At 34.5% G+C, this 24,367-nt stretch overlaps 2 protein-coding genes across 2 annotated transcripts in view; one reads left to right on the top strand and one right to left on the bottom strand.

Annotated features, from left to right (window-relative positions):
* Nucleotides 1–1,100, top strand: part of LOC150108540 (V-type proton ATPase 21 kDa proteolipid subunit c''-like) — a 167,154-nt gene extending 166,054 nt beyond the window's left edge. The window contains exon 7 of the mRNA XM_090415972.1: nucleotides 257–1,100. Within this exon, the coding sequence (XP_090272098.1) occupies nucleotides 257–286 (30 nt within the window). The 3' untranslated portion in view covers nucleotides 287–1,100. The remainder of the gene's footprint in view (nucleotides 1–256) is intronic.
* An 18,779-nt stretch (nucleotides 1,101–19,879) lies between these two features.
* The window catches only part of LOC150108539 (protein TRIR), a 44,268-nt gene continuing 39,780 nt past the window's right edge, over nucleotides 19,880–24,367 (bottom strand). The window contains exon 3 of the mRNA XM_090390829.1: nucleotides 19,880–20,204. Coding sequence (XP_090246955.1) covers nucleotides 20,097–20,204 — 108 coding nt within the window. The 3' untranslated portion in view covers nucleotides 19,880–20,096. The remainder of the gene's footprint in view (nucleotides 20,205–24,367) is intronic.

Raw genomic sequence — 24,367 nt, 5'->3', positions numbered from 1 at the left:
ATGAATACATAATCTTGATTTGATTGGTATTTATTTTTTATCAGCTGGATTATCCAGGTTACCCCCCCTTTTGTGTACATTGAGCTAGTCATTCATGATAAGTTTATTGTAGACAGACTTTCACAAGGTACTGTTGTCATTTATATTTTTTCTTTCAAATTTTGTTTATTAACTAGTAGACATATTTTCCTTGATTAATCAGTAACAATAGTTATTTATTCTAAAATATAAAGCATGATTGTGGTTTCTTTTTCAGACCTCAAAGTTGAGTATGGGTGATAAGTAGACTATTGGAATTATACACTTGGAAGGATTCAATTTCTCTTTATATTTTGTGGACCATCTTATACTGAAGTCTGTACAATATTTTTTGGTCAGGAAGTCACATGGATAGCAAATTTCCCAGTTAAATGTCTGGTTTATTGTATAGAATGTGTATGATTTCATTTCATGGGAAGAGTTTCTTAGGAAAATAAACTCAGCTATTTTCTATATTAAGTTATTTTTACACTGTCATTAAGGTAACTAACTGCTGTGAATTTTTTGAGATACAAGTATACTTAACTATAATATTCCTGATTAGTATAAAGTACTTCTTAAATTCACTTAAAATATTGGTAAATATCAGAAATAGAAATGTCAATTTCTATTTTTGATTTATTTGTTTTAAGATAAATTAATATTTTATATCATATAATCAGTTTAAGATGATCTGCCTGTTGTTTGAATTTCCTTTGCCACTAAAAACATGAAGAGAATATAATGAGGGGAGGAGAGGAGTTAAAAAAAAAAAAAAAATCTTAGACATAAGTGAACTAAGAAAACCATTTTAAAATGACACAAAGGAACAAAACTTGCATAAAAAGATTTACTACATGTAAGTTTCTAATTCTGACCTAGTCAATAAGAGATTTCCATATTTTTTTTTTTTTTTTTTTTTTTTTTGAGCTGTGTACAGTGTAATGATGTAACACAATAATTTTAAAACATGTTTTAATGTACAAAAGTATTTTTCTGTTAAGATTACTGTTATCCGTAAGTTATGTCAAAAAGAGTTGCTGTAATATTTGTAATTCAAAATAATAAATTTGTTAGATTTATGTGTGTGATTTCTACTTGGTAATTAATATATATTTATTAAACCATGAAAATACTACTTTTAATTTTTAATTATCAGGTCAGAGGCCATATCGTGATATATCTGTGTATATATTGCTCTTGGTTTTTAGAATGATTGTTTTACAGTATTTAGTTAACATTGTTAGCATCCAGGAATGTGTTAGCAGAGCTAATCTCAGGTGGTATGGTCACTTAAACAGAATGGGAGAGGAAAGATAGCAAAACAAATGTTCTCTGTGAGGTTGGCAGGAAAAAGATCCAAAGGAAGACCAGGATATAGGTGGATTGTTACGGTAAAAAAGTGTCTTAGAAAATAGAAATATAAGATCTGATAATGTTGGAGTCTTGACAGGAAACAAATTGATTTGGAGGAAAATTGTAGATAGGAAATTGGTAATGACGTAAATTTTTCATGTAGTACAATCATATCCTGTACACCTTGAGGGTATATGTCAAGAATATGATGATAGTATTTAGTTTTTTATTGCTGGTTTGTTTTTATTGTATTTGATTTATTTTCTAATACATTTGCTGATATATGGTAAATTTAAGTAGTGCTAAATGGTGCCAAACACAACACAGCAGCAATAAAAATTGACTAATCTGGATGTCAAGGTTGAGCAAAAGCAGGCTTGTCCTACCAAACAGAAATGTTAGTACTGATACAGATGAGAATATGGAAAATTAACTTATAAGTATCAAGACTAGGGTTTCTAAATTCCCAACATTTTTTTAATCTTCAATTATGAGAAATTGCAGTTCTTGAATTCTGTAAAATTACATTTTATTGATTTAATATTTTTAGTTTCTCTTAAATAAGAATTTGTTTATTCTAATCATAACAAATGCTATAATAATTAAGTGTACATTTTTGCAAATAGGAAAAAGGTAAAATTTAATTTGTATTATATATATATATATATATATATATATATCCAAGTTTGATTGTAAATAATTGTGTGTGAAATTGAAAAATTTTATGACTAGAAGCTGAGAGATACCAAAATAGAAAAAATACTATTTATTATTTGATCACACAAAACTAGTTTCGTTGTCTTAGAAGATTTCATCAGGTGCATAACATGAAAAGAGAAATACAATTAGAAAAAAAAAATTGTGCCGATAGTGTTGCCACCTAACCTCATAACTATCTCAAATGTGTATGTGTGTGTGTGTGTGTGTGTGTAGTTTTTTTTTTTTTTTTAAGTTGGTACATCTGTCATAAGCATCCATGTGAAATTGAAAGTCGTTCTATCAAGTTGTTTATTTCATACAGCTGTCTGAAGCAATAGTATTATCTGTATCCCTTGAAATGGATAAAATTGAGTATCGTGCAGTTTTATAAAAGAAGGTTTAATGCCAAAAGAAATTCATTTGAAGTTCATAAAAGATAATGGGTACTCTTCTCCTTTGTTTTTGACAATTAAGAAACGGGCTGCTGAGTTTAAACATGGCCATACCAGCCTTGAAGATAATCCATGTGAAGGACATCCAAAAAGTGTAACAACACCCAGAAATCATTGATCAAGTGCATGATATGGTATTAGATGACTGGCAAGTCAAAGTGTGTTAAGTTGCTGAGACTCTAGGCATTTCAAAATAATGTGTAGAATATATTTTATATGAAGAATTGTAAATGAAAAGCTTTGCGCAAGATGGGTGCTGCTTTTGCTCACAGCAGATCAAAAACGCATGCGCATGAAAATCTCTGAACAGTGCTTGGAGCATTTTAACAAGAATAAAACTGATTTTGTGTGTTGATTTATTATTATGGATGAGACTTGGATTCACCAGAATCCAAGTCTCATCCATAAGTAGTGTGTCTTCTTTGGCACAGAAGCCAGTTCAGTGCCAAAGAAGACAACGTCGGTTCCATCAGCAGGAAAGGTTATGGCATCAGTGTTTTGGGATGTTAAAGGCATTTTGTTTATTAATTATCTTGAAAAGGGTAAAACAATAACAGAAATATTATTGCAATCTTTTAACTAGACTGGAAGAAAAAATTTGTGAGAAAAGACCCATTATTTGACCAAATTTTAATGAACCTTCCTCGTAATATGAAGGTTGATGTATCTTCAGTTTCTATTACTGGTTCATTCATCTCTGTAAATGCTTGCTGGTTGACAAAATGAAACTTTTTTTTGAAGAGGATGTCATTTGCACAGTCTTCATTGATTTTTCTTTTAATGCAGTGAATATGTTTGAGAAATCAAAGTTTGTTTCTTAATGATACTTTACACTGTAGTGTTTTGGAACATATTTGACAATGAACTATCAGATTTTTACCATCTTTTTGTTACTACTGGAACCATTCCTCATGCCTAATACAATAAAGGGAAATTAGTTTTTATTCAAAAATAATTTAAATATTTTTGATTTTACTAACCTCTATTTCGCAGTGTATGCATAGACATATCTGTAAATATTGGGATTACAGTGAACTCAGAGAATACCCCATTTATTTTCTTTCATAGCAAGGATGGGAATTTTCAAATTGGACAAGATTATAAAAAATAAAAATAAAAATCTTGAATTTTTCATGAAATATTTCTACTATTCATGGCAGTCTGGAATTAATTAGTTTCTTCCCAAGAATTCCCAGGAAAAATCTTAACTTTAAAAAAATTCAAGTTAAGATTTTTCCTGGGAAGAAACTAATTAATGCCAAAATAAATTGTTAGACAGATAAACAGGGGAATTAAAATTGTCTAAAGCAGGGAAAAAAAACAGCAGCAAAATGAGTCTGCAAAGTAATGGGGTATGTAAGATAATTATGAATAATGATAATCAGATGAGGTTGAATATAAAAAGAAGAATGTAACATGGTATGGTTGATCCACTTACAAAACATTGATAATGGCATTACTGACTGCTGTAAGTTGTCTGGGAGAGAAAATCAAAAATGTAACATGCTGTAGAGGAAAGAAACAATATGTTAGTTCTCCTCGGTACAAATGCTTAACTAGTAATAAATACAGTATGAGAGAAGACACAAGGATTGCTGGGTGGGGAGATGGGAGAGAGAGAGAAAAAGAAAATTCTTAGTTTTTTACCAAAATATGATAATAGTAAAGAATTAAGAAATACTGTGATGTCAGATTTTGATGTACATGCTCTACAGAAGTAATGGTTAAGAACTTTTGGATGTATGATAGTTTGATGGTGCATTTGAGTGTGTTTGACATCAATAGTCTAGAGAAATTACTTACTAGTATTAAACATAATATAGAAATTCAGGGAAATTAGATCATATCAGGAGGAATGGTAAGTATCTATAGGTTATTTTATTTATTGTATGAGTGCAGAGTAGGTACGATTAAAATTATAAGCAATCTTAAGGAACAGATCATGGAGTTAGAATCATGAATGTATTCCAAATTCATCAGTGATATGCTCACTGGATCCAATGGACTGCTAGGGAAGGCTCATAAACTGCATTCATACATGATGCGAGTCATTGGCTAGACTGCTGCTCTGCAGTTGCAGAGTGGAGGCAGAATGATGTCCAAGGGATGCAAGCACACTGCACTCCTACCTTGCCTAGTTCGAAGACTTGAGTGTTTGCCAGGAGCAATAGAGAAAGATCAAAGCCAGATGATCAACTAGTTGGATTCTTTCCAACTTTGTTGAACAAGGTGTCTGTATTGTTCCATTCTCTTTTCTGAGCACCAGAAATATTAAGTTGCTCAGTTTACAAGGGAGAGATCTGAGTCTGCCACATTTTGCCACTTCCATATCAATGTGGATTGTTAATGATTTTTGTATATTTGAAGGAATTGCTTCCAGCATAGATGTGGAGCAAAGGTTTGATATTGACTTTAGAGGTGTGTGTGTGTGCTATTCAGCCAAACAGGTGTTGTGGTATTTGGCTGGGGAGTAGACCAAAGTGATAGCTACAGTCTGGAGCACCTCTGTCAAGGCTCCTATGATGCGCCAACAAGCTTATGATGTTACAGGATGCCAGTTTAGCAGCAAGTGCTTGTTCTTACAACACATAGAGAAGCAAACTTTCAAAAATGCTTAAATAGACCTGTAGCATCTATAGATCTCAAAGCTGCATATGATATCATGTGGAGGCAAGGCATGCTTATTAAGTTATTTCATATTACTGTGTAAAAAGTTATACTATCTCATTAATAACTACCTCACTACTTAACATCTTCCAGGTTTTCATAAACGACTGTAATCTGGTTCTATAGACTGAATAATTGTATACCCTGGGGCTCTGTACTGGTCCCTACTGTTTCTCAGTGTGTATATTAGTGATCTGCCTCTGTCTCCAGGATGTTTTTTTATGCTAATTACCTGACAGTGGCAAAAGATCAACAACTAAAAGCAACAGAAGATATATTAACAACAGATCTAACTACACTAAATACCTATTTTAGCAGCTGGAGACTGCAGCCAAACCTAAGTAAAACAAGTGTCCTGTTTTCACTTTCTGTCAAAAATAGGCTTATGAGAAACTCAAAATTGAGATGAATGGTCAAATAATAAAGCACAATCCAAACCTTAAATATATGGAGGGATCACATTAGCATCAGGGTCCTGATGCTGATGGACTCACCAATGTCTCTCCAGTTCCTCTGTCACATGCAGCTTCAAGCATTTCTGAGAATTTTGTGAACTGTTGCTTTAGGAATATCTAGATCCAACAAGCTCCATCTTACTGATTTTCATGGATGGACTGTTTATAAATGCTTGCTCTATAGACAACACTGTTTCTTTGTTAACTATTGGTCTTCCACATTTCATGGGATATAAATGGAACTAGCCTAAATTTTTTTTCATCTAGCTTATAATTGAATTTCTGTGGGATTCTTGTTGTAATAGTCCTGAATGTTCTTAAGATGGCCAATACAGACTTCACCTCAGCATGCCAAAGAACAACTGCCACAATAAAAAATAAAAGAAAGATACAAACATATAAATCATTATGAAATTTAAATCTTAAAATTCCTTCTCTGCATTTTGCAATTGTTTTATATCTTAGACATAAAAGTATTAAAATTTCAAATTGCAGGACTACAGACACCCTATTTAAGAGACAAAATCAACATGAATAAAAGAAATTTCGCAAAAGCCATGAATGCAATATTAAGTCTAATTCTAAATGAACATTTTGATATAAGAAATATTTATTATTAGGCTTTCAGGGACTCAAGTGAGGCTACACATCACTTATGCCAACTGTCACACTTTTTCTTTAATTCATTTATACCACTTGCATTCACCACCTCAAAAGGCAAGCCATTTCCAATCTTGCACCATCCGATGAGAGAAAAATCTAGTTCACAGCATTCTGGACCATATTCATTCTCAACTTCCAAGGATGCTTCTCTTGTCCTTCTCCCTGCCTTCTATAAAATGAAGTTAGGTCTGTTTACTAGTGTCTGCAGTTCACACATTCTCAATCTACATTCTACCATCTCAGTATTATCTTTAAAACCATGAGAGATTTTATGAAGTCTTTCCTTATAATTACAAGTCTGTTTGTTTCAGTATTTTTGTAATGCTGTTATCCTTTGGGTTGTATTTTGCAAGTTTTGCTACATGATCCAGCTTCTTATTTTATTTCAAGATCCCTAGCCCAATCCCACCAATATATGATATGCAACTGGAGCTCTCATGAGACCAAAGTGCATAACTTTTGCTAACAATGAACTGATATGTTTTAACTTGCTCACATTTCTGCCTGTTCAAATTGTTCTGCAAGTGCTGCATATTGGTCACCTGCCTATCTTTGCATCATCACTTCAATTCTTGCAGAATCACATACCACTTTGATACTAGTCAGCCATCTTCTTATCCAAGCAAATAGTTTATAATATAATCCCACTTATGCAATGCTACGGTGCATCCATTCCCCCTTCTTTAATTCAATCTAATTCATAAAACGTGAGAGCAAGTTATAATATTTCTTAGCGAGTTTAACTTATAGCCAAGCAAAAAGAAACTTTCTACAACTGATCCACGGTATTTTAATAAGATAATACACCTTTTTGCTACTGGGGTGTGCATACGTATGGCTTGTGTATACATGCCATAGAGATGCCTGTGAAAAGATTTTAAAATTGTGGGGTGATTTTGATAATTTATTTAAATATTGTTGTATGATAGCTGTGATCAGTAGGCAGTGTGGTAAGACAATGTGCATAGCTGGCCGAGAGTTTGTGGTAAGAGTGGTATAGTTGGTGGCAGCAAGTGGTTAGATAGTGGACATGGAAGGTAGTGAAAATATAAATGGCAGTGCAAAAGTAATTGAAGTGATGAAAGTGGAGTTGGTAAAGATGAGGTAAGGGATTAAATGTATGAGGTACAAACCAAAGAGAATTATGCATATTTGCATGGAAATGTGAGGAAGAATGGAATGAAAGATTTGAAATTCCAAATGATTTGAGAGTAGTCCTGTATGGAGATTCGATAATTAGATGTGTGATGAGTGAAAAGGTGCACAAGATTTGTTTTACAGAAGGGTGATAGAAGCATTGGATAAGAGTATGCAAGCAAAAGAGTTGGTAGTGGTAGTTGACAGAAATGATTCGACTAATAATGAGAATGTAAGGGTGAATGTCGAGGAGAGTGAAAGATAACAGTGTGATCAGCATGTTGCCCAGGTGTCATGAGTTGAGCAGGCAAGCAAGGATTATGAATGGTATGCTAGTAGAGCTGTGTGAGTTCATTTTGTGAATGTGTCAGATGAATTTGAAGGACGGATAAAGTCGGATAAAAGGGATGGGCTATGTTTATATGAATTTGGTGTGAGTCAGTTGGAGAAACTTGCTGCAAGAGAAAGTAATGACTGAAGTTAGTGGCACAAATGAAGAGAATGAGAGATAAGGAACACCAGACAGGGAGACACTATGTGAGAAATATAGATGATGGTTTTGGGAATAAATGTGTGAGTGTGCAAGAAAGGATTAAGACAGTCAAGGATGTGGGGGATGATATTTAGATCTGGGGGTAGGTGTAATATAAGTGTTGATAGAGAGGGAATGGCCAGGGAAGAATATAGAGGAGTCATATCCAAGAAGTGGAGTCAATGGGACTTGTTATAGAAACAGAAATGAGCTAGTGTGTATGTTTACAAATGCTAGAAGTATTCAAAACAAGGGGAATAAAACTGTAGCATTTATAAGTTCATTCACCCCAAATTTGCTGAAATAAGTGAGACATGGTTGAATGAGGATGACATACTGACAGAAATAGAGATGGAGGGATAAATCGTCTTTTGTGAAGACAGACAAAGTGGAAAGGGAGAAGGAGTGCTGTTAATGACAGAGTTGTGTCCATCTTGGATGGAGGTGCAAGGAGCCAATAGTGACAGTAGTTTTTAAGCAGTATAGTATGAAGTGAAAATGAACAGGATGAAATGTTTAGTAGGTTGTTGCTACAAACCTGGTAAGGTGGAAATCTGTGAGAAGGAAATGTTTAGGCAAATTGGTCTGGCTAATAAGTAAAGGATGATCAGTATGGGCAATTTCAGTTATTGTAATATAAACTGGAATAAGAAGACAGCATTTAGAACCAAAGAGAATGATTTTGAGGGACAACTATCTTAGGCAGCATGTGATCAATGGTCTTGGATTTTATTATCTCATCAGAAGATATTATTTTAAATTAGTCTTTCTTCAGTTGGTGAAAGTGACCATGAAGTGATCAGTTGGGTGGTGGCTAGCCATATCAGAACTTTTATGAGAAAGGGTTATTTGTGAAACTATAAGGCAGATAATGACACTCAGGTAGGAAATATTGTTTATATAAGTATTGGTAAACATAAAGATTTTATATTTACCAAACACTTGTCTCTGATCTGATAACTTGCCTGGGATTCAGACTTGGCTTTCTATACAATGATCTGAGCATTGTAATTTTCATAACTGACATTATTCTTATCGTTTCTTTGAAAAATGATGTGGTTATTTGTTGAACTATAGGGACACATTCCAAAATTGCCCCACTCTAGCATTCTTTTAATCTGTCCTATCTAGCAACTAATAACCATGCGATCAAGCCAGATATTCTCTTCACAGTTAGTTATAAATTTCTGCTTTATAATTCAGCATGTAATCTTTTCTCAATGGAACATCCATGCCCTAGATCAGTCAGTACACAGCATGATCACTGTCACCAGCTGAAAGTAGGACAGAGAAATCCCAAAGTGAACATATGGTGTGCTCTAGGAAAATCATATGCAATTGGTCCATTGTATGGTATGAAGTGAAGGTGGACAGAATGAAATATTTAGTAGGTTGTTGGTACAAACCTGAAAATCTGTGAGAAGGAAATGTTTAGGCATATTGGTCTGGCTAATAAGTAAAGGATGATCAGCCTATCAGCAAGATGGGCATCTTGCCACTTCACCTATAGCGTGTGCAATTTTTAACGAGTCTTTCCCAATAGACGGATTGGAAAAGGTGGGTCCAGACTTCCTACCTTTTCCATTTCCCAGACTTTAATTTTTTCCTGTGAGGACATGTCAAAACTGAAGTTTACTCAACAAAGCCATGCTTTCTAAATGATATTTTTCACAGGATAATAAATGTGGTTAATGCTATGAAAACACAATAGCAGAATGGGTTTTTGTGCTGCCTTCAGAATCATTGTGGATATGTTGAAATTTAACATCCTACAATTAAATATACTAAATCTTAAATAAGTTTCTTCTCTGTTGCATTTTACAGATTGTTTATATATTATATAGAAGTGAAGTTATTAAAAATTCAAACTGCACAAGAACTTTATAAACAAATTGCATATGTAATTCTCTTTTCAAGATACGGATAATTTAAATGTGTGCTGCAATCAGCATTATACTTCTCATTGTTTTTCAGAAATTAAGATGGAAAGACAAATGTTGCATATAAGGGAAGAATGCGGTCAAGTGTCAGGCATCCTTTGATGATGCTGGTATAGAACTCTACATCCTCAGTGGGTGTGGAGGGTATAGTGTACTATGACAGTATTATATGAATAACGTTATATTATTAAAAATATCCTGTCAACGGTTTTCTTCTAAATTAGTCTGTCACTTGTTAGCACTTCAATGTTGTCAGATCTTATACAGGGTGTTTCAAAAAGAATATCCCGATTTGAAAATTGTATATCTCTGCAACCACGAACAACAAATAAATGTGACTTGTACCATGTGAACGGCCTTGGCCCAGAGTTGGATATGACGACCGCTAGATGCCACTACTAGTGCCCAAATAACCGCTACACTTAGTTAATGAGAAGCCTTACTTTATACTTGGTAATTTATTTTGTAACTGTACCACATTTTCATTATTAAATAATTAATTGAAATCAGGTCATTCTTTTTGAAACACCCTGTATTTCTGTCTTCTGACTGCATCAGTATACCTTGATTTTGTAGGTATCTAACTAGCTCCACCTAGATACTGCTAGTTTACTGTTTTGGCTGATTTCTTATTCTACATAAATGTATTCAGCTGGCTTCTCACCATACCCTAATTCAAGTGCCATCTCCTATCTTATAGGTTGACTACCTTGACTACCATGATTCAACTCATGGTTAACTATGGGGGTGTTACAACATGTGGTGAGGACCACCCTATCTCTTCCACATATTGTCGCAAGTATTCATGGCAGTAAATCTGTGTGTTCATGGAGCCGGTTTGCCTGTTCTGGAGGACAAAAAAACCCCGAGTTTCCAGGTGAAAAAACTCCCTACCTCTGTATGAGACTAGCTAACTCACCTTTAGTCAAAAGAGACCAGATAAAGGTTCCTCACATGATGGACAGGAACTGAACCCAGGTCTTTCTGACCAAAGGGGCTTCGTCAATACTGACTGAGCTACGGAAGCTCTTCTCACCATACCAACTTTGCTTATTGTTGGTTGCAGAACTTGCTGAATTTAGTAATTTTTGTACACCTAGTTATTCATTTAACTGAAATGTTAAATGAATAACTAAATATATATTACATCAGTGAATATTTTCTGCAATAATTTACAAATAAGATTAATGACATCTCAGAAAAGGAATGCAGAGCTTGAAATCCTTGTCACTGTGCTGCAACAGATGCATTTCTAAGAGTAGTCTCATGTCTTGAAACTTCAGAAGAGCAGTAATGCTGTATAAGGAGAAATCAAAATTTGTCTGTAAGCATAAGTTAGAATGTGCATTCCTAGTTGCTGGTGCTCACTGTATCTTACACAGTCGTACTTTACATAATATCAAGATATTATGATAGTCTACGACTATCATAATATCTTGATAGGAGGAAGTTTATTTAAACATAAATGCATACATAAAATGACCTAGATATCAGATGGTAAAAAATAAGTCAATTGATCACACTGCAATCAAGGGTAATTTTAAGAGCTCACTCTTAATAAGGTGAAGAGCTGATGTAGGATCTAATCATTACTTAGTGACAGCCAGCTTAAAGCTGCATAGAATTAAGAAAATTAAAAATCAGAATGGAAAGGTAAAATACAATATGCTTAAATTAAAGGAATTTTTTTCTGTTATGATAAAGAATCAATTTCACATTTTGGAGCAAGAAAGAAGTCCAGAAAACATGAAAGGAAATCGAAAAAATTTTAGGATAATATACAATGCGGCAAGACAATGTTTGGGTACTGTGAAAGAAAAAAATTAACTAATGTTGGTTAAAAAAAACAACTCATAAAAGGTGTACCCTTGAAAATTTCTGTAAAATTTTGATCAACAGAATTAAAAGTGAAACAGCAGATTTTAAGGCCTTGGCAAGTTGGTTTTAGAACAACAGGTGCTGTACATCACATTTTTACATCAAAGAATGCCAATGAATAAAGCATTGAATTCAGAAACTCATTATACCTATATTTTATAGATTTTCAAAGCTAATGCATTTGACATTATTGAAAGAGAGATGTATAAAGGAAGTACACATACCAGACACTGAATTACAGCACGTTTGCAGTTTGGCATATATAGCTGGATTGCATTTACAACATACCAGTCATTCCTTTAACTGCCTAAGATTTGATGGAAGAGGACTCTGCTCCTGGATATGTTTATCTAACATGTCCCATTCATTCTCAGTGGGGTTCAGATCCATGCTTTTTTGTGGCCATGAAAGGTGGCAGATGTTGCTGTCATGCTCGCTGAACTATTGTGTGATGGACAGTAGTATTGTCGTCCATGAGACAACTGTCACCTGCTGGACAAAAAGTCAATACTGCAGGATGAACTTCATTGACAACCATGTTCAGATATTCCTTAGAAGATACCTGATCTTCCAGCAACATCAGGGGACCTGTTCTGTACTGAACTTACTCCACACCATGAGACCACCTCCAAAACATTGAGTTGTTTTTACAAGGCAAGTTGCGTTCATTATTTCACGGACTCCTACCAAATTTTCTGCCTGCTATCAATACAGAACAAAGTGTACTGTAACTTGTTGGACCACAACTTTTTTTTTTTTCAGTCATGGTGTTCCTGACCACTGTAAACAAACTTTCCAGTTCTTTGCAGAAATCAGTGGTTTCCATATAGGCATGTGACCACCAATACTGATCCTCGTCAATTTCCTGTGCATAGATTGGCGAAATATGGGTCACGAACAGCCTTCCTTAAATACTTCGGTCAATTGCTGTGCACAGGAAGTTTTTTTGTCTGTACAAGTCTTCTCAGACAATGGTGATCTTGTTGCTGACAGATTGCACAGGATCACAGTTATGCCTCTTCGACAAGCAATGCAGGTTATCTCACCTTTTGAGCAACTAGTCAGCTCTGCTGTTTTCAAAATTGTGGCTCCAGCCCAGACGGACATCAACAATAAGTCCTTTATTGAACTCTGAAAGATCCTTTGTTTTTTGTTTTTTTTTCCCCATTGTGATCAACACTATTGACGATTACTGACCAGCAGCATTCTTAAGTAGTTGCCTAGAATGTGTGACCAAGTATTTTGCACAACAAACATGGTTTGAGATAAATACTGTGTGAAACAGGGTTGAGTAATGTCTGGACTATTTTTTGATTGGGTTATGAGCAGTTATCGGTATAGGAAGAGGAATTAAATCAAGTACTGTATGATAACCGGAAGATCTAGATTATGCAGATGGTTTTGATATCAAAATAAACTGATATACATGGAAAATCAAATAATTATATAAAATGCTGAAAAAGTTGGTCTTAAAGTGAATATGAATAAAACAAATATTCTTAAATTGAACAGCAAATGCCAGAGAGAAATTAAAATTGATTAACATGCAGTAGGCATTAGGAAATTTACATACTCAGAGCTAATGTTCATACTTATATGAAAGTGGAATTGACAAAGGCAATTTTGAATATATGGAAATCATCCATATAATATTTATATCACCCATCCTGTAATTTCTTGCTAAGTGATTAGCATCTTTTAAAAAGAAAAATAGTATATGCTTGCCTGCAGAACAGCTAGGGAACTGTTAAGTCTGTATATCTTTCTAAATGTAATTGGGGAAAATCAAATGAATACCTCTATTTTGATTTTACTCTCACAATTGTTAGTTGCATACCTAAATATGTACTTTATTTCTTTTATGTTTATTGAATAATAAACAAAGGATGTAGTGTTTTTTTGTTATAATCATTTTAATTAAAAACTGCTACATCATAAACCAACTTGAACTTTTTTATAAACAATGAGAAAATATTAACTTTTTAGAAGGTTCCAGAAAATCTTATTTATTATTTATAAACAGTTTTCTGGTTACTGAATGTGATCAAACACCTTAAATTTTAAATAATGTGGCTTGTCAGAATGGAACAGAGCAGAAGAAAGCTGAATTTCTGTATATAGGTTTCATTAAATTGATAGCTCTATGTGTGACCTAGCAGTCAGTTGGTATCATGTTATATAAATTGATTAATGAGGCTGACTGTTCAGATAAATGTGACAGATTGTAAAATGCATCATTGCATATAAAAAATATAATAAAAGGATAAATATTTATTAACATTTTATAATTTGGTAGCAAAATTGTCTTTGGAACTTTAGTTTTGAAATTGAAAGATTATGACATTTGTGCATGCTGTAAGGAGAAAAACATGTAAGGTTGCAAGTATTAATCAGTTCAGTCCCTTTGAAGTTGCAAGTTTAAACAGTATTTCCAAGTTTATTTCCATAAATCACAAGATTCTTGCTGTGGTTCAATGTTTTCATTTCCAACCAACCCCTACAGTAATATGTGAGCCTCTGTAGCTCAGTCACTATAGCCCTTTGGTCAGAAAGACCTGGGTTTGATTCCTGTCCAAGACATGAGGAACCTTCATCTGGTCTCTTTCGACTAAAGGTGAATTAGCTGGTCTCTCCTACAGAGGTGGTAGTTTTTGTCCCCCAGAACACGCGCATCTACAGACATAAGAAACACCAAGAGGCATAGGGCCAACCCACCTTATCCTCGAGACAATTGTGGTTGTAAAGTCCACAGCTGAAAAAGTTTAACACGAGTCTACAGTAATCTGGTTCACTTGCCTCGCCCATGAATTAATAAGCAAAATGGAAGATTTCAAAGTTAAATTGCTATAATTGTCAGAGATCATTTTACAAAAGTATTTTTAACATGGCAACTCCTGCTGTATTTGGTTTATTTTCTTTTCAAATAACATTAATATTATGGGGATTTGGCCAGTATAGTTATAAGAATTTATCAGCTTGTTGATTCTCGTAGATAGGCTTATACGTTGGTTATGCATTTCTAAATAACTTAGGGAATTGAAACAACGTAGATACGAATATAAATTAAATAATACTTTAATAGATATTTCCGATATTTCGGCAATGTCTCATTGCCATTTTCTAAAGGAACTTACAGAAAGGCAGGAGCACACAGGCCCTAACAATACAGTAACTGGAAATGAAGATATGAAGCTATCTTTCTTCTAGAAGTCCTGATGGTGCCCTCTGGTGGGCTAAGTAGGCATTCTTGGCCGTTGGGCTGAAGGTCTGCTGATGTATGCTTCCCAAATTTGGGGCGGTCGCATACAACCAAATTTGTTGAGGTTTGGAGAGTTTCTTAGGGCAGAGGCTGATTCCATAAATAATCTTTCGAATTTATATTTGCTCCGGTGTATTATTTTTGCTTTCTTCCACCGTATTCTGTGGCGAGTATCCAGAGCATGGTCTGCAAGACCAGAATGGCTATATTTGTAAAACCGGATGTAGTCCTTGTGTTCAGAAATTCTGATATTCGCTGTCCTGCCTGTTTGGCCAAAGTACGACAGTTTACAACTGCAAGGGACCTGGTATACACCAGGTAGGTCTAGGGGAAGTGGTTGGTATTTGGTAGAGCGGATAAGGGATGCCAATTTTCTCTAAGGTCTGTAACAGGAGGTGAGGTCATGTTTTTTTAGAATTTTGGTAATTTTTTCTGAGGTGCCTCGGATGTAGGGAATGATGATGGATTTAGAGTAATCTTTTTTGTGGAGGGGGGGGCTGTGGTTTGTAGGTTTTAATATTTTTTGGATTTTTTTTTTGGGGGGGGGGGGGGGTAGCCATTGGCTGAGAAAGTGTTTAGGATGTGATTTAGTTCAGTGTTAAGGGCTATGTTGTTAGAACAGATTAGTTTAGCCCTGTTGTATAGTGTTTTTACCACTCCATATTGTTGTGAGGGGGGGGGGGGGTGAGATTGTTGGTGGATGTATCTGCCTGTATGGGTGGGTTTTCTGTAAACTGAGAAAACCAAAGTTCCATCAGGCTGGCAGGTGACTAGTGTGTCTAGGAATATAGTGGAAGAAAGCAAAAATAATACACCGGAGCAAATATAAATTCGAAAGATTATTTATGGAATCAGCCTCTGCCCTAAGAAACTCTCCAAACCTCAACAAATTTGGTTGTATGTGACTGCCCCAAATTTGGGAAGCATACATCAGCAGACCTTCAGCCCAACGGCCAAGAATGCCTACTTAGCCCACCAGAGGGCACCATCAGGACTTCTAGAAGAAAGATAGCTTCATATCTTCATTTCCAGTTACTGTATTGTTAGGGCCTGTGTGCTCCTGCTTTTCTGTAAGTTCCTTTAGAAAATGGCAATGAGACATTGCCGAAATATCGGAAATATCTATTAAAGTATTATTTAATTTATATTCGTATCTACGTTGTTTCAATTCCCTAAGTTATTTAGAAATTATCAGCTTGTTATAATCAGTAAGCTTTTTAAAGGCATATTCTAGGTAGTATACTGGGCTAATTTACAGTGGAGAAGGAATCTCCCTGCAAATCATATAAACTGAAAAATCAGGTCACTTAAAGGATCAAAGCTAAATAGCTGAGAAAGTCCATTTTCACTCAGCCTAAATGTGGAAATCCAACAAGCATTTCTTGTTCAGTTCTAACCTTCTTGCATTATGTCAATTATCAGGTATCTATCTGGATGAATGAATTGGAATGGACAATTTTGGACTTAGCCAACCAAATTATATTCAGTGTTGTCTTGAATAAAAAGAGCACAATACAATGAAATGCGATGATGGCTGGAGGCTCCTCCCACTTTTCATCAGAACCAGAATAAACAACAGTCAGTTACTGAAACGAACTTCACTTCAGAGATATGAAGATAAGCACCAACAGAAATATTAATGGAAAAGAGGTGAAGTATATTCTGGCAATAGTGAGGAAGAAAAGAATGATTAGTCAATAGTATAAACACTAAACATAAATTTCTCGAATGACAAGTAATTTCAAGTAGTGTGTAATGTTGGAAGAATTCAGAATGTAGAAATATTTATTTGCACCTAAAGTTTCATACAAAAGGCTTTGCTAAGGAAGAGGCAAAGAAATTTTAATGAGAGAGAGAGGATTTCTAACATGTTCTATATTTTTCCAACAGGGCTCAGATCCAGAATGTTGTGTCCAGGGAAGATGGCTGAAGTCATCATCATGCTCGCTGAACAATTCCAGTGATGGACAGTAGCATTACAGACTACATGTGCTAAGGCCGAGTGGTTAACGTATCCGCTTTCCAGCCAAGGTCATGGATGTTTGTGATTGTCCTAACTCTGTGGAAAGGGAACCTGTGACCCTACTACTTATCCTAGCAGAAGACTTCACTCCCACAACTTGGTGAGGTAAAGGAGTGACCATACAGCATCTACGGATGTCAAATGTTGGGAGAGGAGGAAAAAAAAAAAATGCAAATATATATAAACATCACTAATGCAGCATACATGCAAAATACTTGGGTTATATGCATCACTGTGTTGTAGGCAACTATTTAACAATGCTGCTGTTCAGTAATCATCAATAGTGTTGATCACAATGGGAAAAACAAACAAAGGATCTTTCGGAGTTTGATAAAAGTCTCTCTGTGGATGTCCATCTAGCTTGAAAACAGCAGAGCTGACTGGTTTCTCAAAATATGAGCTATCCCAAATGTTTAAACAATGGTAAATAACCCACCTTGCCTGTCTAAGAGTTGTAACTGTGGTCCTAAGAGTCAGTCAGGAATGAGATCACCATTATCTAAGAAGGCTCGTACAGACAAACAGAACTTCCTGTGTGAAGCTGTTCCTGACCCACATTTCACTGAATTATGTGCAAGGAAATGAATAGGATCAGTATTGGTGGAACCAGAAAGTTTGTTTATAGAGGTGATAAAAGATAGTGACCGGATGCGGGAAAAAGTCATGGTCTGACAAGTCACAGTACATCTTGTTCTGTACTGACAGTAGGCAGAGTTTGGTGGGAGCCCCAAAGGTTCTGGAAGTGATGTCATGGTGTGGGACATGTTCAGTTGGTATGGAATGGGTTCCCTAATATTGCTGGAAGGTAAGGTGTCCTCCAAGAAATATCTGAATGTTGTTGCTGATGAAGTCCATCCTGTAGTGTTGACTTTTTATCAAACAGGTGAGAGTTGTTTCATGGATGACAATGCTACTGTCCATCACTAGAACTGTTCGGTGAGCACGATGACAACTTCAGCCATCTTCTGAGCTCTACTGAGAAAGTATGGGACATGTTAGAAAAACAAATCTGGAAGCATAGTCCTTATCCATTAAATTTGAAGCAAAAAAGACTGAATATAGATGCAATTGTCAAATGTCTTTTGGAATCTATGACAAACCTCTTATGTGTTGTAATCTGGGCTAAAGGATGTCCAATCAGATATTAAATAAGTTTCTAATTCAGTGGCTGGTATGTGTTAGTGAAGTACCATGCTGCTAGATTTATTCAAGATATGGACTAGTTATTTACTAACACACCACATTCAATATAAAGATGTGCATAAAGTCAGAGGGGAACATAATATAATAAGACTTTCATTTTTATGAACTTTCAAGATGATTTCTTCTTTGTGTTTGTTCTTATATACAAAAGAACATGCATGTAGATTATAATGTCTATAGCTAGGATTATCAGAAACAAATGGTACGGTTAGTTTTCTACCTTGGTCAATATGTTGGGACCTCAGGTTGCAGGCATTACTGATATATCAGATTCAGACATACTAACTGGTATTTGAGTGTAAAGGGCACAGTATTTTTAGGAAGGAGAGAAGGGGACATTCTGCTAATGCTATTGAATGAATGGAATTCAGTTAGTGTTGAGAAATGTGATTTTAGTACTAGTAACAGTATTTCATGTGGCAGTGAATTTGAAGCCATGTGTGAGATGGAATCTATTAAGATCGTGTTAATGGATTGCTGAGTAGCTTAAGATTAAATTAGCTCACATGTAGAGACCAATAATTTATGTTGATGGATTTCTTTAATTTTTATTCATTTATACGGAAAATTTTACACTGAAGATAGGCAGCTTGTTTTCCTCTTCTAACTGCATTCTGAAGATGTTTCATCATCAATACCTTTCTTCTTTTGTGCATGCTTACTTTAAATGCATTTTTGTAAAAATGTGCTATTGCTGAGTGCAGCAGTAAGGCATATCATACAGCAGAACCAATCTCATCCCCCCAATTTGGAGAGCATGTAATGTTCATTTGAATGCAAATCCCATTCACAAAAAGGCTGTATATTTAGTACTAAAGTTAGACAATCTAGAAAACTTGCTCTAAAAACTAAATGTGGAATTTTATCCTGTCTCAAATAAGCAGAACAGTGGTTGCACATTTGGCACCTACCACCTCTCAAATTGACAAGTGTTTCATTTATCAGGTACTTTTACTGCATTTGTAAAAGAAACTGCAGTAAAATTTTTGCTATCTTAACCTGCTATATCACCGTTATAGTCATTTTATATATTAAATAATTTCTCCTTCTCGTAGACAGGCTTATACGTTGGTTATGCATTTCTAAATCACTTAGGGAATTGAACAATGTAGATCCGAATATAAATTAAATTATACTTTAATAACTATTTCCAATATTTTCGGCAACATCACATTGCCATTTTCAAAATGCTTAATGCCGAAATATTGGAAATATTTATTAAAGTATAATTTAATTTATATTCGGATCTACGTTGTTCAGTTCCCTAAATGATTTAGAAAAGAAAATAAATATCTTTCTATATTAAATTAAAGGGCTATTATGGTTCTTAAAATTTTAAAAAACCAGTGACTCATGAATTGTCTAGTATTAATAATATGATAGGAAAAATGGGGACACAATGTGTTGTCCTTGTAATGTAAAACTTAGTGGCAGTACCATTCATTTAAGATTTTAGTGCTACATTGGTAACTTTCTGGTTTATCTTATCCATTCTCAGGGAATTGACATATATTCCAGTAGTATAATTGTGCTTTAGGAAATGTCTATATTTGAGTTATTTTTAAAGGTATAACAATTTCAAACTTAAAAAATAAGCTGACAGTAATAAAAGCTTTTATTAGTTTTACTATTTGTACACTTGTGCCAGAATGGATCAACTACAACATCTTTTAAGATGGTTATGATAGGGCACCCATGGAATAATACATATGCAGGAAAGTGGGGAAAATATGACAAACATGAAGTGCAAGTTAAATTGTATGTACAACAGCGTGCAGTTTTCTTACAATAAAATCCAATTACATTGTCTATAGCTATTTGACAAGAGGTCGTGTTTTACTATCTTCTTCACAGGCTTGTTCCCTGTACTTCTTCACTTCAGCCATGTAGCGTGACCAAGCATCTGTAGGTGGCTTCTCTGACTAAAATGTGTAAACTCATCTAGTTATCAATTTATCCAAATAAATAAAATATTACAGATATATATAATTATGGAAATTACTTTTGTAAAAAACAAATTGTGGAATTCATTATTATACCAGCTCCACAGTATATAGGCTCTTTTTAATGTAAGGCTAATACATTTAGTATTAAGGTTGGACAATCTGGAATTTTGTCATGCCTCAAGCAAAACAGCAGTCTCATATTTGGCACTAAACATCTGTCTCTCAAAATTAACAAGTGTTTCATTCTATTATTTCCATACATAACTCTAAAATTTTGCTATCTTTAATCTGCTATAGGCATCTGTATAAAACATCCCTTCCTCCAAGAAAATCTGAATTCTATGTTCAGTAAAGTATCCACGTTTAAAGCTTTGTGGAGCACCATCCAGTGATCAAATACTGCAAAACTTTGCAGGAATACATTATGCAGAAGGATTTCAAAATTCACTGCCTGGAGTCATTGCATGATACGCATATTATACAACTCTACACGTGTTTTAAAGGATGGACGTGGAATTTTCCTTCATTCTGGTTGTTTATTAATAACCAGGATGGAGGGAAACAATTGCAATGCTGCGCTCTGCAAATTTTGTTGCTATACAAATGACGATGAGGTCCAATTGAACTGCGAATGATTAGTCATTTTGAAGAAACAGGCTTGTTGGGAGTTAGAGCTGGCAAACCAACTGAATTAAGTCACTACTGTTGTGGAGCATGCCATGATTAACAGCATTTGGTTCCTGCAGTGCACATTTACTGTATCAAGACACATGGATGTGCCTTAAACACCTGTCTGGATTTGTACCCATTCAAGGTAACCCAGATGAAGTTGCACCTGCAGGACATTGAAAGTTGGCTGACATTTGCTTTAAAATTCCTTGCTTCAGTGGAATTGGATGTTGCATAGCTGTAGACGATTTTGTGGGAAGATGAGGCTCACTTTCACCTGAACAGAGCTGTGAATACCCACAATTGTCTTGTATGGGCTATGCAAAACCTGCACATGCAATCCAACAAATTCCTTTGCATTCATCTGAAGTTGCTGCTGGTTCAGGCTTACAGCTTTGTTTATCCATTGGACCATTCTTCTCTGAGGACATTTGCCAATCAGGTCCAGTGACCTCAGTTACTACAGAGAGGTATTATGATATGATAAACAATTTTGTTGTGCCACAGCTACAGTAGCACCTGTGCATAGATTCAGCCATTTTCATGCAGGATAGGACCCCTTCACACATAGATTGCTCCAGGAGGTTCTTTGAAAACATTTCCAATTACATGGATACCTCATTCACCTGTACATAGAACAGTACAGCCCCTGAATGCATAATAAAAGTGAATAAAAATTGTTATTTATGCTTGTGTCATGTTTCTTACCCAAAAAAATTACATCTATACATCACAGCACTCCTGGTGGTAAATTTTGGAACTAATTTTTCCCCTCAGATATTTTTTGTAATCCTGCAGATGTCTATGACAGAGATGAAATATTGGAAGTTTTAATCCTTTCTGAGTGCTGTATATATTCCATTAAGCCTCCAACATGTACCCACAGCACTTAAGCTTCAACACACGAATTATGGAAAAGACCCAGCCTAAATTCCATGGAATCAATACTATAACTCCACTATTGCAAAGTACAAAACCTTCATGATAGAGAACTAAATTTACACATGAATGACATCACAAAATACAATTGTTGGGAGTAATCCTGTGAGAAGTACTGTATACAAACGGTTTGTATTAAAACCAGAAAATAAAGGAAGAAACTGCAACTGAAATTAGTGAACAAAAATTAGCAGGAAACTATTTTTAAATTTCTGTGAATATTAATGGAAACAATAAGAGAAGTGGAAAATTATACAAATGAAAATCCAGATTAATATTTAAATTCCTTACATTAGCTTAAACCATGTCACTTACCTGAAATCTTCATAATAAACTAAATATTTGGTCTGTATGATTAAAATGAAAATTAACCTAAAACTTAAGCAGTACTTCATAATTGGTTACTTCAGTTAGAAGGAACCCAAGTGATGAACAGCTAGCCTACACTGGTTGGCCTAATGTGCATGTGTGGTGGTTGGTATAGCTTGTTTGAATAAAGTCAACATCCTGAATGGACAGAGATACGACTGTTAGGTAACTGACATACCATACTAGCTGTGCCATTCCCCATGGACTAACTAATGCAGGCTAGTTGTTCAATTGTCCCTCTCTCTCTCGTTCTGACTGGAGGTTACTAATTATAGTTAACTGACTACTGAAGTTTTATTTTGATTTTACTGGTGCAGACTACATATTTAATTCACTATGGACTAAACATATGCATATTAAATGGCTTTAATTTAGGTGAGTGACAATAAGTTAATTGACAATAACATTTTAAATATAATTTTTATTTTTATAATTTCTTAAATATGGTTCTTGCTAATCCTTTATGTTCTATTGGCAACATACAATTTTCTGCCATTTCTTCTGTTTACTGGGAATGGAGTGGACAGGTCAGTCTCCCCCCCCCCCCACACACATTCACTATAGCAAACTTTGTGCTATAACAAATTATTACTCTAGTCTCTAGAGATTTTAAAAAAACTATTTCAAGAAAATAGAGCACATGCTTGCTATAGCAAGTCTACTGCATTTTCTTGAAATAAAAATGAAACGCAATTTTTTTTTAAAATTAAATTAAGCTTACCAAGAAATTATATATTCTTGTTTAATCCTTTATCCAAGTGTAAGCAAAGTTTATGTGTGAAGTATTTTCACGACTAGGCTACTTGTATAGAGAGACTAACGACTTAACATTAATTGCCTTAGTATTTTTTCTTAAAATAAAGAAAAAAAATCTTATTAGAAAAAGCATCTTAATACAAAGCATAAAATATTCAACACATCTCCTGCCTTTTAATTTAAATGTAAAGTTTAAAAAAAAAAAGTTATTAGCTCTGCAAATTTGTGATTAAAGGCATGAGTAATCCCAGAAGTGCAAAGTGGTCATAATACATGACCAAGTTGATATGATTGATGAAGAGCCTGTACAACTGCCTCTTATTATTACTTTTTAAACATTTACTAGCCAACAATGTTTCCAAGTTTCTTAGTGGAAAGGTATTGATATTAGTGGTCTGCAAGTCATAGATTAAATTCCACCCATATAGCAAAATGGTATGCAAGGCATGGTATTACTGTTAAGTCAGAAGTCTCATGCCAAAATAAAAAATACAAAACATTCAAGGTCTAAAAGATATATGAAAAAAAAAAAAAAAACCTACACACACAGCTTCCTACTTTAAACACTATACAGATAATTGCGGCAATCCCTTGATATACGTAACAAGAGTTTTGATTAACACACCTTTTTAACCCTGCGGAGCTCGCAGCTGATCTGACAGATACATGCAAAATGTTTAATTTAACATAAATATTCTTACACAATTCAATGTATAGCTTAGAGGTCATGAGTAGCTGTGCGTTCATATGTTACGAGCGAATATTCTGCACTGTTTTTTGCTGTCAGTTTGGTTAACACATGTTATGTAAAGGTTTGTGATATCTGACAGTAAATTGTATCAGAGAGATACCGTGAGCTCCGATGTCAGTATAGTATGGTTTAGTTTTTTGTTCAATAATTTCTAGATTGTAACTGAAAATAAATAAACCATCATGTATTACTGAAATAGAGAGCCAAAGGCTTATTTATCATACATGTTCTCTAAGAGATGTGCTTTACATTATGGAAAATACTAAGGAAAGAGATCTGGAGCTTACTTCACCTTTAGTACGAGTTGTCCATGCTTGCATTGGCCGAAAATTTTAGTTACTATATGTTTTATTGCTGGTTTGTCGAGGTTTGGAAAGTCATTTTGTTTGTTATCGTAGAATTTATGCCGATAAAAAAAAACAAACTGTTCAAACGACTCTTGATAAGTTAACTTCTGATAAAAAAATTGCAGTAAATAATGTAAGTACAAGTATTTATTAAATATTTACTTTGCATTCATTTTTTTATCTTTCCTAATCTTTTAGGAAATAGTACCATATAAAACAAATTATTAATACAGTAATCGATCATGGACGAATTGTAATTTTTACCATTGATTATAATTTGGTAACATCAAGGGATACCTGTACTTGAG

Source organism: Typopeltis vanoorti, chromosome 3 (genome assembly GCF_054136105.1).
Source record: "Typopeltis vanoorti isolate ZY-2024b chromosome 3, IOZ_Tvanoo_1.0, whole genome shotgun sequence".
Taxonomy (NCBI): Eukaryota; Metazoa; Arthropoda; class Arachnida; order Uropygi; family Thelyphonidae; genus Typopeltis; species Typopeltis vanoorti.
Note: the sequence above shows the minus strand (reverse complement) of the source record. Positions and strands in the feature narration are given on the sequence as shown.